The sequence below is a fragment of the Vigna radiata genome, chromosome 2 (assembly GCF_000741045.1).
Source record: "Vigna radiata var. radiata cultivar VC1973A chromosome 2, Vradiata_ver6, whole genome shotgun sequence".
Taxonomy (NCBI): Eukaryota; Viridiplantae; Streptophyta; class Magnoliopsida; order Fabales; family Fabaceae; genus Vigna; species Vigna radiata.
In genome coordinates this window covers 4935642-4951758 of record NC_028352.1, presented here as the reverse complement: position 1 = coordinate 4951758, position 16117 = coordinate 4935642, and the positions used below count along the sequence as shown (strand labels likewise).

Sequence of the window (16117 nt, the reverse complement as noted above, 5' to 3'; positions counted from 1 at the left end):
AAAATACTCATCGAAATTTATTTTTAATTTTAAGTATTTTTCTGAATTTTAATTTTTAAAATACTTTATATCACTTTAATTCTTAATTTTAGAAATTTTCGCCCCAACATTTTCTTCCATTAGCGTTACATTACCCACCATCAAATTAGTATTTTAAGATTTCTTTTTTTTTTCGTCACCAATCCGTGATTTTATTATTTTAGTCTCTAAAATTACAAGATTAATAAAGAAACATGGGATTAAAATGAAAAATCACAATTTTATGACTGAATAAGTGCTTTAAAATTATAGGAAAGAAAATGCAATTGTATGGAATGAGACATGTTTAACTAAAGGTTTTTATATCAAAGTAGACAAATATGAGTAAGAAATTATGAGAATAGGCAAAAAATTTTACAATTACGAGAATAGATAAGTTGTGGGGCTCAAACAATTTCAAATGAACAATTCATGTCCTTTTACACGACTTCATCATGTAGTTCTGACTATGGTTGAAGTCGTGCATTCCAAAAACGACTTTAAGTCGTCATAATCGATTACCAAACATTGTAAGCGATTATAATAAGCTGGAAATGTATCTCCTTGCACGACTTCACCTTGTTTAGACATAAAACTCAGTGGTAGAGTCGAACGTTAAAAGGCAAGAAGTCGAGCATCAGGAGGCAGGGAGTCAAACGGTAGGAAACAAGCGAGCACGATTACAAATTGGTAATTTATTTCTTTTTATTCAAATCAAATATTTTTATTTTTTTTTCATTTTTTACAATTTTTTTTTCAAATGAATATTAAATGAAAACATGATTTAGTAATTAAAAATGTTTAAAATTATTAAAAAAATTTAAAAAGTGAAATTGTGTGCATTATTTTTTCATGTTCAGCTACAACTTTTCACCGCCTTCTACTGTTCGGCTTGCTTCCCCCTGCCTCCTACCATTCGGCTTGCTTCCCCCTACCTCCTACTGTCCGGCTTGCTTTCCCTTGCCTCCTATCGTTCGGCTCCCAGCCTCTTAACATTCGGCTCCCTACCTTTTAACGTTCGGCTCGACCCATGAGTTTTTTGTCCTAAACAAGGAGATGTCGTGCAGGGAGCACGACTTCAATCTATTGTAATCAATTACAATGCTTGGTAATCGGTTACAATTGCCTAAAGTCATTTTTGGGATGCACGACTTCAACTTGGTCAGAGCTACAGGGTGAAGTCGTGCAGGAGTCACAACTTCTCCATTTGAGCTCCACGACTTACCTATTCTCGTAATTGCAAATTTTTTTTCCTATTCTCATAATTTCTTGCTCATATTTGCCTACTTTACCTACTTTAGTACAAAAACCTTAACTAAAAGTATATAATAAATATTTCAATTGATTGATTAAAAAAACTATTTATTTGTTTAAAAAAATGAGGTATTATGAGACATATATACTTGAACGAGAACATGGGCCACTGGGCATAGTTGGGGAAGCCTTTTTCTGCACCTTAACATATTTCTTCCTACACTCCATATAAAAAAATTTCTCATTTTGATTAATTTGAATTTTAAAAAAATAATTTCAGATTTTTTTCAAGAAAAATATTTTCAGATTGCATAATCTAAAAATAAAAAATAGTTTTCGGACTTACAATCTTGAAGTCAAATGACTTTTGAATTATGTAATTTGGCAGTTAATTTTTCTAATCTCCAATTTCTGAAAGTTATTTATAACTTCTTAATTACAGAATTCAAAAGCTATTTTTTAGTTTTAAATTGTAGAATCAGAAAGAATAAGAAAATGAATTCTTTATATAGAGTGCAGCAAAATATATAGAGGTGCAGGAAGAAATCGTCCATGGTTTGTACTAAGCATAGCCCAAAATGTGAGTAAGCTTCGATCCAATTACTTTAGTATCTCTTTGGGAGTAAAAAACACATTGAAATCTGAATAGAATATTAAAGAAAAATAATTTTTTGACACACTTAAATTTTTACATTCATTTGACTTTACTTTTATTTACTTTTTACTTTCTTTTTTTTGAAAAATTATAAAAATTTATACTTTTTAAACCATTTTATCCTTGTATTATGTGTTAAATAAGTGTAAAAGTGTGTCATAGTATTATTACTTCAGTATTAAATTCTCCACACAAAAGTATAGAGTACTTAAGAAAAGTTATGCTCTCACATGAACTTTTTCTTATGGTAGATCTCATACCACATGAGATATTGTAAATATAAAATACGAATTTCATACATAGCACATGAGATATTATAACAATTTCGATTGTTGAGTATCTTCGAACCTCGAAAAGTCATTCTCATGATCATCCAATTCTCCTTTTTTCTGAAACAATTGTCTCAGCTCCTTTCTATTTCCATCACACTCATTCTCTTCTCTCTACCCAAATTATTCATCATGGCATGTGGAATTCACGTGATCTTCATCCATGTTCTCTCTCTCTCTCTCAGTAAATCCTTTGCCCAATTATTATTTAAATGAGACAAGCCACAATCGTCACCACAACATCACCATTTTTATAACATGAAAATTCACAGCATGTCTGCCATCTATCTGTGATACTATAACTGCGGCCACATGCACTAGCCATTTAGGTTCATTATTCTAATCAGCATTAGTTTATGAGAAAGATGTTATAGTTATATATATGGCAGTGTAAAAACATGAACAGGTGGGAACATAAGGGTTTGAAAGTGTGGAATTTGAGAATGGGGCCAATCCTGGGTTATGGTTATGGACTATCAAACCCTCATGGAAGAGCAAATGCATGTGCTCTTCAATCAATTTGTTCATACCATTGGACGCTTGTGCCGATATATTGGACCAACCGACCAATTCCCATTTATTCACACACTGTTCTGTTCATCAAATTCATAGTCCTGTCTTCCTCCCAAATCAACCACACCACACTGCTCATTTCTACCACCACCATGCATGCTGCTTCTGTGGGGTCTTCGCATTTTCTTCCACAAAGCCACGACCTTTGCTCTCACAAACAACATACTTAAATCAGAACATTGAATTGTCCAACGTGGGATAGATCAATATCTTCTTTTCAGGAGGCATCGGGAATCTGGGGACATGGTCAACCATCGCATTCATCCCGTAAATAAACGCCACCTGGAATGGGAATGGGACCCACCCTTATAAATTAAGCCCTAAATTTTCTAGGTTTGATTAAACTCCAATGATGCCGTGAGAGAACCGCGACATCATAACTCCATGTAGTCAAAGTTAGGTGCCTCAGCGGTCAACCTAAAAACATTTGAATTTTTCAAAGGAAAAGTTGTTGAAAATTCGTAGAAAAGAATAAGAAGAAAGAGTAAATGAGCGTAGACTTTTGCCTATGCTTTTATAAAACTTTGGGACCACAAAAAGTTCATCTTTTTATTAACAACAAAACCTGCATGCAAGATATGGTGTGTGATAATGATGATAATAATATAAGAGTAGCAGTACAAACATCATTCAACTCAAGCATTGAATGCCAAGAGTTGAAGTCGGAATTTTGAATTTTCAGATAAAAGTTGAATCTCTGAAATTTCGTATCTTTTGGCTTCTATTACCTGCTGTGAAATAGATATTCCGTAAATTTACTTGGGTCAGAGTTTGGCAAAACGACAAAGAGGATATAGATAGAAGGAAGGTGTAAATTGTAATTTTTTGAAACTGGGTGGCTGAGTATATATGGTTGGAGTCGGTGACAGTAAAAAGAGGGAAGGAACAAACAAAGCCGTTACGACGGCGTCGTGCTTTTTTCTGCGCGTTCAAGCAATAAACTAAAGAGAATTCTACTGTCACACTGGCAGTACTGAATCCCAAACAGGCATTCCTTGTTTGGTAGTTGTTGTCTTTCGCATCCACATTTTGAATTCTCTCTCTCCCTCCCTCTTAAAAACCCACCAAATTTTCTCTTCCTCTTCAAATTAAAATTCTAACACCACTGCTTTTGTACTTTTTTTCCCTCCTTCTCTCTCGCTCTTTCGCTTTCGTTCTCATTGCTCTCTGTTCCTGCGCTCTGCTACAACTCGCCTTCCATCGAGGTTTTGCAGCGAAGAGAAATGTCGGTGAGTTCGAGTTCCAGGGGAAGGATAACGACGGAGCTTCAAGTTCCCAAGAAATGGACTGACAGAGAAACCAGTCCAGAGAGAACCAAAGTTTGGGCCGAGCCCAAGCCCAAAACGGCCAGAAAAGTCTCCGTCGTCTACTACCTCTCCCGAAACGGTCAACTGGAACACCCTCATTTCATGGAGGTTCCTCTCTCTTCACCTCAAGGACTTTACCTCAAAGACGTCATCAACCGCTTGAACGTTCTCCGAGGGAAAGCCATGTCCAGCATGTATTCTTGGTCCTCCAAACGGTACCGTTTTATGGTTTTGTTTAAACTGATTTAAATTTACTTTTTATTCTTGTTTTATTTTATTTTATTAACGGTGGTGTGGTGGTCATTCAGGAGCTACAAAAACGGCTTCGTTTGGCATGATTTGTCGGAGAACGATTTCATCTACCCGACGCAGGGGCAGGACTACATTCTCAAAGGATCAGAGATTGTTGAGCATAGTGCCGCTGCCGTTGCGAGGGTTAACAAATCGGAAGAGGAGTCCGGTTCGCCTGTAGTGATCACGAGGCGGCGGAACCAGTCGTGGAGTTCTATCGATTTGAACGAGTACCGTGTTTATAAATCCGAATCGTTCGGTGACTCGGCTGGGAGAATCGGTGCTGACGCGGCCACTCAGACGGAGGAGAAGCGGAGGCGGAGGAGGGCGGCGAGGGAGGAAGAGGCGGAAGAGATTCATGAGAAGAATGATGGAATTGACGCGGGAATGGAAGGGGAGAGGGTTTCGCACGTGACTTGTGATAATAACAATAATCATACTACGGAGCTGAGCAGGGATGAGATCTCGCCTCCGCCGTCGGATTCGAGCCCTGAGACGCTGGAGACGCTGGAGACCCTGATGAAGGCAGATGGGCGGCTCGGATTGCGGTCTTCGGAATCGGAGAAGGAGAATCTGACGGTGGAGAGCTGTCCTAGTGGGAGGATGAGAGCGTCGTCGGTTTTGTTGCAGTTGCTATCGTGTGGCGCTGTGTCTTTTAAAGAGTGTGGGGTTAACGAAGTGAAAGATCAAGGGTTCTCGTTGGTTGGGCACTACAAGTCCAGGATGCCCCGTGGAGCAGGGAATCATGTGGGAAAGGAGACAGGGATATCGATGGAAATTCCGGATTTGAACAGGCTTAGGTTGGAAGATAAGGAATATTTTAGCGGAAGCTTGATCGAAACCAAGAAAGTGGAAACCCCTACTTTGAAAAGGTCTTCTTCTTACAATGCAGATAGGTATGCTATATTTTAGCTTTCAAATTATCAAATCTCTTTTAGTAATCAAGTTGACTTACAAAGACAAAGTTTTTGCTGCTGTGACAACTATGCACCGTTTTCTGCTATATTAATTAATGGAAAGTTTTGGTTGATTAATACTTAATAATTTGTATTAGAAAAAGGTATTATACTATTTAGGGTTTAGGCTACTTGTTTTATTTTTTATTTTCCATTCCTACGTTTATTTATATAACAATTGTTTTAAGGTGACTTTTGTAAATTCCATGCCCCTGCGTGTACCTTGTAATTAGCAACGTTGGAGAATGTGGGCATTGACATTCATACGGTTTCTGCTTCATAGGTTAAATAAAAAGTTGTGGTTAAGCATGTGTAATGCTCCTAGGACATAGAAAGCATCTTGAGATTGAAGACATTTAAAATATTTGTTATTCGAGACCAACAAGTAGGTCAGATTTTGTTGTTCGAGTTGAAAACGTAAAATATTTTATTACACAATTGTGTTGGTCAGATTATTATAATAGAGACCTAACTTTTCTCCCATGTTGCCATTTATTTTATTCTATTTTTCTTTGTTTATTTCTTATTAAATCATTTTCTGTCTGTATAGATTTCTTTTCCTTTCTTTTCCGATTTGTGTTTCTTCTGTTCATGCGCTCTAACTCTGCATAGAATGAGAAAAAGAGAATAGAGAAGAAGAAAAAGTTCAAAATTTGAATTGGAAAAAGTGAAAACAAAAACTATTTTCTTTTGTAAAAGTTAACTTTTTTTAACCTTTTTTGTTTCTCTTAAAAAAACACCTCATTATGTTTTTCTTTTCATTTCTTCCTGTGCATACATCATAATAAATATTATTTTTTAATAATCTGAGATATTGATTAAGAGATTAAGAAGCAATCTCTTGTTGGTTTGTCATAATAAATACCCATCTAACATTTTGTTTTCATTATAATACTATAATTTCGGTTTACAGGGTTATTTTATGTCTGCAATTTTCTTTAAAATTTTACTTGGTAAGCCTTTAGATTATATGGCACGCGCAAGTAATCTTAATACTTAGTAAGCACATAACATTATTAGTTATTTAAGAAATTCTGAATTAAACTACATATCTTACGATTTCAAATTTTTGTAGATCATATGTATTATTGTCAGAACATGGTAGGGTTTTAACTTCCTCTGTCTCCGGATGTTGTCCATTCTACTTCTTCATCATGTAGTCTCGGCATCCCCTTCCTCCTACTTGTTTATACCGGAAAATGAAAGCACACGTAGTCATGTCATGCTCAAAACTTTTTAAGATATTGCTCCAAGTGTCATATGATTTAACATTTGTTTGCGCAAAATGTTCCATTTACACAAATGAGTAGCTAGCTTAATTGGTTGTGTACAGTCACACAAGATGTTGATGTTTGATAGTGGTGTGTCAGTCCTGTTCCATCTCGTACACAGTATGTATAATGAATTAATTATGCACCCCTTAAATTTTAGTTAAGGATAATGATATTTAGATAACATTTTTTTGTCAACATTTGAACATTGATTATGTGTCAATATGTGATTGGTCAAAAATTATTCCACAATAATGTTTATGATTATTATTATTGATTGTGAAGTAATTTTTGACCAATCACAGATTGACACATAATCAATATTCAAATGTTGTCAAAAAAATGTTGTCTAAATATCATTATCCGTTAGTTAACGATGCAATTGGTCATACTCGTTATTTTGTTTTGGTCTCATTTAGTATTTTTCAGTTTCTGAATGCATGTGGGGTCTAATTTCAAGCATCCAGAGAGTTGATCATTAGTTTTACATTAATTAACTTGCCAGTTTGTCACCTAAAACTATTCTAGCAGTACGAAATCAGCGGCTACTGGGTGCATGGGGGTAAAAAGAGGAATTCTGCTGGGGCAATATGATATTATATGCTCTGTTTTGATTAATTGCTGACTACTGTTTATACTATCATTAATCAGCCATGTACTGGAAATTAGGTATGTTATTAAAGAGCTTAATAATTTTTTGTTTTTATCTTAAAAGCAATTAAAAATTTCTAAGGATGGGACAACATGTTGCTAGATGCCATGATTAAAAGTTTCCTTTATGATTATGACAGGGACAAATGGTTTTATCAATAATGTGGTTTTGTCTGTGGCCTCTTTGTTCCATGCAGCGGTTCCCGGTTAGAGATAGTGGAGCAGGAAGGAGAAGTGGTGCGGGCAAAGTGCATACCAAGGAAATCTAAGACACTACCAACAAAGAAAGAAGAGGGTGGTGGCCAACACGGGAGCAAAAGATTTGACTCACAACAATAACTGATACTTTGAATGAATGAATATAAAACGTAAGGAAATCTTGTCAATGGAGGTTTGTAGGGTATTTTAGCTGATAGTGGAGAAGAGAACAAAATTTTAGAGAAGTGAGGTTAGTTTGGAAGAATGTATAAATATGGAAGCAGTTAGGACCAGTTCTAATGAAGTAGGGGCAGTATAGTGGTGTAGAGCTTGGCAATTTGCTACTGACACAGCAGTGTGTAGGTTTGATGTTTAGGTTTTTGGCCTAAAGTCAGTACATGTAAGGATTAGCCATGGTTTCATTCCTGCCGTTATATGGGGTCTGGTTGGAGGTGACGATTGTCTTTTCTTGGTAAATAATTGCCTCTTTCTTCTTATTATTAAAGTTAAAGATCTTACCAGGTCATTCTTTTCAAAAAATGAAAAGGTTATTTTGATCATTAAAAATAAATAAATTTCTATAATTGGTAAGAAGAAAAAATGGAGGGCAGAATGTTATATGTCAATTAATTGTATGGATTTATGGAAATGTGGACATATAATTGATCTGTATAAAATTGAAAAAAAAAGCTATATTGTGGCAAAAACTGTTCACAATAGTTTTTTCACTGAGTTATTTAAGATGATAAACTTTTTCTACCTTTGTCCCAAGGCACTTTAACTCTGAAAGCACCTAATGATTTGTCCATATAATTCAAGTGTCAAATTATTTATACCAATAGTTGTTGAAGACCAATTATGTTCATGAAGTTATACACACCCTTCACAATTTATCTCTTCTGTCGGTCGTTCGTTCCTTTGTCACTCTTCGTTCGTCCATGTGTTTAAGTTAAGGTCTGTTTGGGGATACTTGCTAAAAAGCATTCTGATGCTTAAATTAATTTAAAAGTCCAATCGATTATCAGATCTCAGTATTAAGTGTGTAATTAATGAACCTACCTATCTTTTACTTTTGACTTCTATATATAATATTCTATATATAATATTGGCTATGGGTCTGAAATTAGTGGATTCTTAATCAAAGTTCAATCACATCCCAATAATCCTTAATCCTATCTTATCTTATTCTGCTTTGTTGTGGTTTAAACTCTAATCTGTTCGTACTAACTATCCAGTTCCTTAATGTTCCTTGACCGTCCGATCTTATCCCGTCCGATCTTATCCCGGTACAAATTATATCAAAGTTTACTTTCTTCTTTTCACATACATAAATGGCAGCTTACCACGTACCTGGATTTTGTGCTGCCCAATCATATTTTGTGTTAATGAAGTTGAAAAATAAACAATCTTCAATAACATTCACAGTCATTTTAAAAATAAAAAATATTTCTAAAAACATTTTAGCAACAAATACACTATGTAGTAGCCTTTGCCCATAAACTAAAAGTGGCATTACCATTAAATTTGTAGCAGCTTTTTACACTGTTAATCCTTTGATTTCAAATGCTGCAAAATGTCCATACTTTAGCTTTTCCTGTTTCAACTCTAAAGCACGCGTGTGTGAGACTCTTTTTTTTTCTTTTCTTTAATGCTTTCTAAAGGATCTCTTTACTAATTACCACACTTTTATACGTGAAAAGGAAAAAGAAAAAATCTACACAAAATAATATGAAAAGAAGACTGGATATTAACACATATTGCAAAACTTTTCAGTTGTCGTAACTACGTTTTGAAATTGAGTAATAATATCCTGACACACTTTTACATTCATTTGACATATAATACAAAGATAAAATAGTTTAAAAAATATAAAATTTTATAGTCTTTTAAGAAAGAAAAAAGTAAAAAGTAAGTAAAAACTGAATGTAAAAAAAATTGGGTGTGTAAAAGAACATTTTTCTTTCAAATTTATGACATAGTTAGTGTAACTATTGAAGTGAAAAAGTACGTTACTTAACATGTTTTCACTACAACAGCTAACAAATTGTTCAGAACACATATTTTATTTCTTTTTAACATTTTATATTATTTTTCCTATATTTAAAACAAATTTAAATTACTCACAAGAAACAGCTGTTTAAAAAAAAGTAATATACTCCACTTTTTAACAATCCAAGGTCACAAAATAATATTTTATTGATAAAAAATTCCTAAAATTTAACTAAAACAATGATTGTAAATGTTCTCGCGACTTTTTTTCAAACTGGACTATTGAATAACGTAATGGCTGAAACAATTACCTAATTAAAAAAGTAGTAGTAAAATTCAAATAAAATACTGTTGTTGAGAAGAAGAGGAGAGAAATAATAATAAAACTGCCCTACGTAAAAAAAATATAGAAATTAATATTTAAATAAAATAAGTTTTGTTTAAATGTAATATTTTGAAGTGGGTCGAAAATAGGCCCTTCAAGCAGTTTGTGAACCCAGTTTACCTTCTCTAGTCAAAGGCCCATAAGGATACAGTGATCAGTATTTTGTTTCCTACACCTCCATCTTTCTTTATACAACTATCTAGTCACACTTTATATTATAATTTATTATTAAACTGGTTTGTCGTATTAATACATTTAATATATCATTTGTTTGAAAATTTTATTTTAGATTATTTTCATAAAATTTAAGGACAAAATAATTTATAATTTAATTTGAAAACAAACATAATTTTTATATCAAGATATGAAAAACATACTTAATATATTTTTTTATTATTGTAACTTTTAGGTATACATTGTAAATTGAGTTACATTGGTTACATCAATTTAATCAACTCTATTAAAACTATGTCATTTTTAGGTGAAAGAATAAATTATTATATTTTAAATTAAAGACTGAATTGAAATGTAAATTAAAAGATTAAAATGTAAATTATAAAAAAAATATCGATGAGTGGAAGAAAAAGTGGTAAGAAATCACTAAAATTTACTAGAAATAGTAAATTACAATGAAAGTATCTTTATTAATAATTTTGCAATGCGAATAAAACCTTAAATAAGAAGAACAAAGTTTAGTCAACTTAACTTGTAATACAAAATATCAATCTAATACTATATATATAGTTAAATTATAAAGTAATATAAAGTTTCATTAGTGTTTAATTTATAACTACAAATTTTGAAATTATATACTTCGTTATAATACAAAGTAACGTTATACATAATATCATTTATTGTACAAAATTTGTTGTATTATTAATATATAATTGTTGTGAAAAAAAAAATATCTTTTAGAGAGACAAAATTAACATTAAACTAGGTTGAAATTATTCAAAAATAAAACTCAAATTTACTTAAAAGACACACCAAATTAATTTTCAAAATTTAATAATTTATCCCAATTAATATCAAGCACACCAAAATAATATTTTGGGTTTGAGTATGCTCATTCTAACTATAATTAAATGTCATAGAAGTTTACCTATGCAAAAGTCTAGTTTTATTTCATATGATACATCACCCAACGGTGAGTTATCCTTGCTATAGATTAATCCTATGATTACAATAAAAACATTAAATAATAACTAATTTAGATATAAAAAACAATTTGTTATTATATTAATTAAATTAAATTTTATTTTATAAAATAAAAATTATTTATAACATCTCATTTAATGATATAAAACTACTGAATAAAACATTATAAATTTTAATAATGCACAATATATAAATAGATAACATAAAAAAATATTAATGTAATTATCCATTGAAATAACTATAAACATAGTATATGAAATACTTATAGTTTGGTAAACAATAAACCTTTTGTTGAATATCAGGATAACATTTGTGTATGAAATTCCTATTTGATTAATGGTGTAACATTTATTTTCGTGAAATTTATAAAATAAAAAAAGAAAAAAAATAATCCAAATTATAATAAGACATTAAAAACTAAATAAATTCTTCCAATCGTATTTAACTTCTGATAAAATATATACTTTTCATATCAACTTGGGCTTAAATAGTTAATACAAGATTTATATTTCACATGCATTTATATTTCACTGCAATGCCTGATGGCAGAGAAGAAATTTTGAAAATGTGTTCCAGCTCAACACAAGCCGTTGCATCTATACATTGGAAAATAAAAATCAATATTGAATGAATCTCATGTCCCCCACCATAGAAAGTTGGACATGCAATCTCCACGATGCATGGAGTTTTGGATTACTTGTTAAAAGGTTCAGACACTACTTTTCACGCACAAATTCTAGAAGAATGAGAAGGTTAAGTGTAAGTCAGCATCATGGTCATTATACATGTAATTTTTCCTCCATGTTCTTGGAAATTAATGTTGTCTCCAATTTTGTGACATTTGTCTTCAACCACAGCAAGCCGACTTTTGTGCAGCTTCCCCAACTCCTCCTGATTGGTCTTGGTTGATTTTGATTGTTGATGGCTGCAATGGAAATATCAACTTTAGAAAGGAAGAGGGAACTATTAAGACATTATAGTTCTGAGAGAGGAGGTTCAAATACCTCTGTTTTAGAGTCCGTGTCAGCCAACCTTTGTTTTATATCTCTTGCTATTGAGAAGAAAACTTCCTCAACATTTAGATTTGTTTTTGCACTCTGCAATAGTATTTATTTTTATGAGCATAATGACAAAGAGGTTTAGGGGTTTCCACATTTTCTGGTTTACACCACTTACAGTTTCAAAGAATTTGATTCCATACTCATCGGCCAGTTCTTGACCCTTGGATGTAGGCACAACCTTAAAAGAAAAGGGAAGGTATATTCGATCACAAACATTTCAAGTCTGACATGCATGCATGCACATATGGCATCAAATAAAAACTCAACCCCTTTCGGACCTCCACATCCCAGCAAAATAGTTGAAAATTCACTTGCAGTAACAAGGTTCTCTAACACCACAAATGATGAAATTTAACCATAAGTTGTTCTAACTTGCATAACAATGATGGAATAACATTTGATAACAGTTTTGGTTATTTTTCCAAGCCCTTTTCCTCTTGGCTCTACAACCTTCTTGTTCAGATCAAATTGGTGTTCGAATTATCTTTACTTTGCTCATGCAAGTTGTAGAAGATACAAGAAATGAAGAGGTTTCATGAAACATGACCAACAAGGTTAACTCACCCTTTTGCTTTCATCCATATCAGCTTTGTTCCCCACCAGTATTTTGTTAACATTGTCTGAAGCATGTTGCTCAATATTGCGAATCCAATTCCTGATATCTAAAATAAGTAGAAGCATAATGAATACTCCAAATGCAAAAGCATTTAAAGTTTGAAGAATTATTCATAGATTTGTAAATTTAGAACTTAAGTAACAATTGAGAACTTTACTGCTAAATGATGCTTCGTCTGTAACATCGTAGACTAACAATATGCCCATTGCACCTCGATAGTAAGCTGCCAAAACAATTTAGGAAAAGATACATAACACACACACAAAAAAAAAACCAAAAAAAAAAGAAACTTAAATGATAAAAACTACCACTTATACGTGTCTTTTATATATAGAGAGGTAAAAAAAATGAAAAATACAAAAAAAAAAAAAAAATTAAGGTAGAATGAATGAAACAGATAGTAATAGACGGTTTTTCTGATGTTTAACTCTTGGTAATCAACAAATTAATACTAAGGGGAAGTTTAGAAGTTGTTATTTTGGAATGGTGGACAAATTTTTTATTTAGCCAAGACTCGAATTTTATAAGAAAGTGGATATAAGTCTAACTCATTCTCACAAAACTATCTAAGGTGATGATTGTCCTCGGTTGTCTTCCCTTACATATTATAAATTGATCTTATTACTGATCAATATGGAATCTTCATCCTGTCCCCCTCACTTTGAGTCATCGACATTTCATGTGAAACTAGATATTTATAAGTTGTTCAATAGCGAATGGCATGACAAGGTCAACAAATATATCTAAGATAGACTTTGATACTATATTACAAGGTAAAAGGTGATGATTGCCGACATTTTTCCTCACTTATATATACTGTACATTGACGTTCTCTCTAGTCGTTTGAGATATCTAACAAATTTATTTATTTGTAAACAAAAGAAACAGAGCAATAGATTAGCATGAACTTAAAACGTTAGTCTTTTGTTCATTTAAACAAATATCTATCTAAATTTAAAATAAAACATTTGTTTTTCCTTTCACTCCCCTCCGAAACCTAACTCACATGTCCTAAATGAATCTATGATTCATCTCATGTAAATTGAACAAACTCTCGTTGGCTCTAGCCTCTGGTATCTTTAACATTCAATAATTAAATTGAGTAAAAAATATGCATGGAAGTTATATTATTCCTTTATGCAGTTGAAACAATGGTGACAAAAAAGATATAGCAAGAGACCATTTTAAGGTTCAAAATAATAAATATCCCGGGATCCAAATTTTGTCATGTCCTAGGGATTTAGAAGTATCGTCTCCAAACTAGAACAATAAGCTTCCTAACATATCATATCTGATACTCAATAAGAATTATGATGTTCTTCACTGGTTACTTCCCTTTCTTTTCTCTAACTTCTCTTTATGCTTGTATATTTTTTTCTATACTATATATCCCATTTTTTCGAGTTTTTACACCACCTATAAAACCTATATCAGGAAGTGCCAGAAATCATGTCCACTGCTATGCAAAAAATTCCCAAGTGCCACATACAAGGATATACTAAAATCAATACAATAATACCTGTGCAAACAATAAACCTTACCAGTTGTAATTGTCCGGAACCTCTCCTGCCCTGCAGTGTCCCAAATTTGGAGCTTGATCCGTTTGCCATCAAGCTCAATGGTTCTTATCTTAAAATCAATGCTACATTAGGAAAGTGGGCCTACTGGTGTTAGAGAGAGAATCTTCTGGCTAACAAAATTCTATAATTTTACTCCTAAGCTGTAAAAAACATACCCTATAGTTGTGATGAAACTAGTAGTGAAAGAAACATCAGAAAAACGCAGAAGGAGACAACTTTTTCCAACACCTCCAAAAACAAAAAAACATGAGATGTTAGCTTGCAAATAGTTTCAAACAAAACCTACACTATTATTCCCTTGTGATAACTGCAATGCCCACTAAAATACTTCTTTCCTTTGTGAAACATCAACAAATGCCATATTTTTAGAGCTTAATTTATATGCATGACAAGTGTAAGAAACATTACACTATAATCCAATCAGAAACCATGTTAAGGTATTCAATAATCACATAGTCACTCTTGTCATACACGTTAGTTTGAGATTGGATGATAGAAATCCTTGGCGGTATCAAAATACATTGATTGCTCTGGCTTTTGTTGGGATAAAGACAATTAAATGTATCATGAACACAAGAACAACTTGCAGATGCAATTAGACCATTGAAGGCTTATTTTGGCGAACCGGCATTTTGACAATTAAACAAAATTAATGGATCAAAGAGATGGCTAATTTCAAATGATAACCACACAAGTCAACCCAAAATTTGCAATCCAACCTCTTTCACCCAAAATTAGTACCTTAATAACACAATAAATTCAAATGCTGGATTGAACCAGATCATGAAAAGAACAACTTTTGCCACGGTTTAAAGCCAATCCCATTTGAAAAAGATAGATATGTATGCATTTCCACAAACTCCAAACACAAGGATTAAATATATAGAAAAAAAACAGAAAAAACGGTGGAATGACAAAAAGAGAACCCCCAGTGAAAGAAACATCATTTATGATTATAAAGAAATCACATTTTACCCTTGTGTTTGTTTTTATAACATTTGTTTTGCCTACAAATTAATTCAAAAATAAGAAGAAGAAGAATAAGAGTTTACCGCTGTCACCAATCAAGAGAAGCTTTATGAGATAATCATAATCGGCACGAGCCCTTGTCGGTGGAGCAGCCATCAACTCTCAAGTTGTAATTTTGCTTTGAATGAAAGGAATAATAGGTCTGAAGAGTTGAGAAAATGGTGTTGAGTGTCTGAAAATGGTGAGATCGAGAATGAGAGAGAGAGAGAGAGGGAAATTTTGGGGAGAAAACACCGGTGCTTAATTTTGTCTCATTTCATTTTATTTTATTAAAAATAAAAACGAAAAGGCAAGAGCAATAGAATATATGTTACTTGAAATATATTAGAATAATAAAATAAATCTGTGTGTTAATTTTTTTTTATATTTTAACATTCAGTATTATAATTCTTTTCATAGTTGATAGTTGATGTTAGACTAAAACCAAAGTTTACAAACTTTTTTCGATTTTTCTAATGTGTTATTTTATTGTTGTATTTTCAACTTTTACGAAATTTATCATTTAAGTTATTTTCACTTATTTCGTCATGTCTTATTTTTATACAGCTCTTCTAATATATCGAATTTATCAGTAAAATGAGTAAAATTGAAACAAATTAACCCAAAAGCTTCCTAAAATTCCTAAAATAATGATAACGAAAAAAAAAATAAAAATGGGAGCACTACTTTTACCACTTACACTATTTTTATACAAGTTATTGGAGGTTATATTAAACACTAATTTAAATGAATCTCCCAGAAACACGCTCCAGTTATTTTTAATAGACAACTACTATTTTAATTTTTTTTATGATAT

At 32.3% G+C, this 16117-nt stretch overlaps 2 protein-coding genes across 3 annotated transcripts; one reads left to right on the top strand and one right to left on the bottom strand.

Moving 5' to 3' along the window:
- Positions 1 to 3586: 3586 nt before the first annotated feature.
- Positions 3587 to 8029, top strand: LOC106755011 (protein UPSTREAM OF FLC). 2 transcript variants are annotated; one of them, XM_022778443.1, is made up of 3 exons: positions 3587 to 4351; positions 4445 to 5323; positions 7446 to 7575. In XM_022778443.1, the coding sequence occupies exons 1-3, from the start codon at positions 4053 to 4055 to the stop codon at positions 7465 to 7467; spliced, it is 1200 nt and encodes a 399-aa protein (XP_022634164.1). In that variant the 5' UTR covers positions 3587 to 4052; the 3' UTR covers positions 7468 to 7575. The 2 variants fall into 2 exon arrangements, with proteins under 2 accessions (XP_022634164.1, XP_014492593.1); XM_014637107.2 differs by having other exon boundaries at positions 3647 to 4351; positions 7503 to 8029.
- A 3489-nt stretch (positions 8030 to 11518) lies between these two features.
- LOC106756388 (ras-related protein RABE1c) lies at positions 11519 to 15570 on the bottom strand. Its single transcript, XM_014638798.2, has 8 exons — positions 15345 to 15570; positions 14448 to 14520; positions 14254 to 14354; positions 12870 to 12935; positions 12661 to 12758; positions 12212 to 12274; positions 12040 to 12132; positions 11519 to 11960 (listed from the first exon to the last, which is right to left on the bottom strand). The coding sequence occupies exons 1-8, from the start codon at positions 15415 to 15417 to the stop codon at positions 11883 to 11885; spliced, it is 645 nt and encodes a 214-aa protein (XP_014494284.1). The 5' UTR covers positions 15418 to 15570; the 3' UTR covers positions 11519 to 11882.
- Between the last annotated feature and the right edge of the window lie 547 nt (positions 15571 to 16117).

Coding starts and splice junctions, on each gene's coding strand:
- LOC106755011 (XM_014637107.2), top strand. CDS start 4,053: ATGTCGGTGAGTTCGAGTTCCAGGGGAAGGATAACGACGGAGCTTCAA. Junction 4,352..4,444: donor TATTCTTGGTCCTCCAAACG/GTACCGTTTTAT, acceptor GTGGTCATTCAG/GAGCTACAAAAACGGCTTCG. Junction 5,324..7,502: donor TCTTCTTACAATGCAGATAG/GTATGCTATATT, acceptor TGTTCCATGCAG/CGGTTCCCGGTTAGAGATAG.
- LOC106756388 (XM_014638798.2), bottom strand. CDS start 15,417: ATGGCTGCTCCACCGACAAGGGCTCGTGCCGATTATGATTATCTCATA. Junction 12,936..14,253: donor GTTCCGGACAATTACAACTG/GTAAGGTTTATT, acceptor TTGTTTTGGCAG/CTTACTATCGAGGTGCAATG. Junction 12,759..12,869: donor AGACGAAGCATCATTTAGCA/GTAAAGTTCTCA, acceptor TACTTATTTTAG/ATATCAGGAATTGGATTCGC.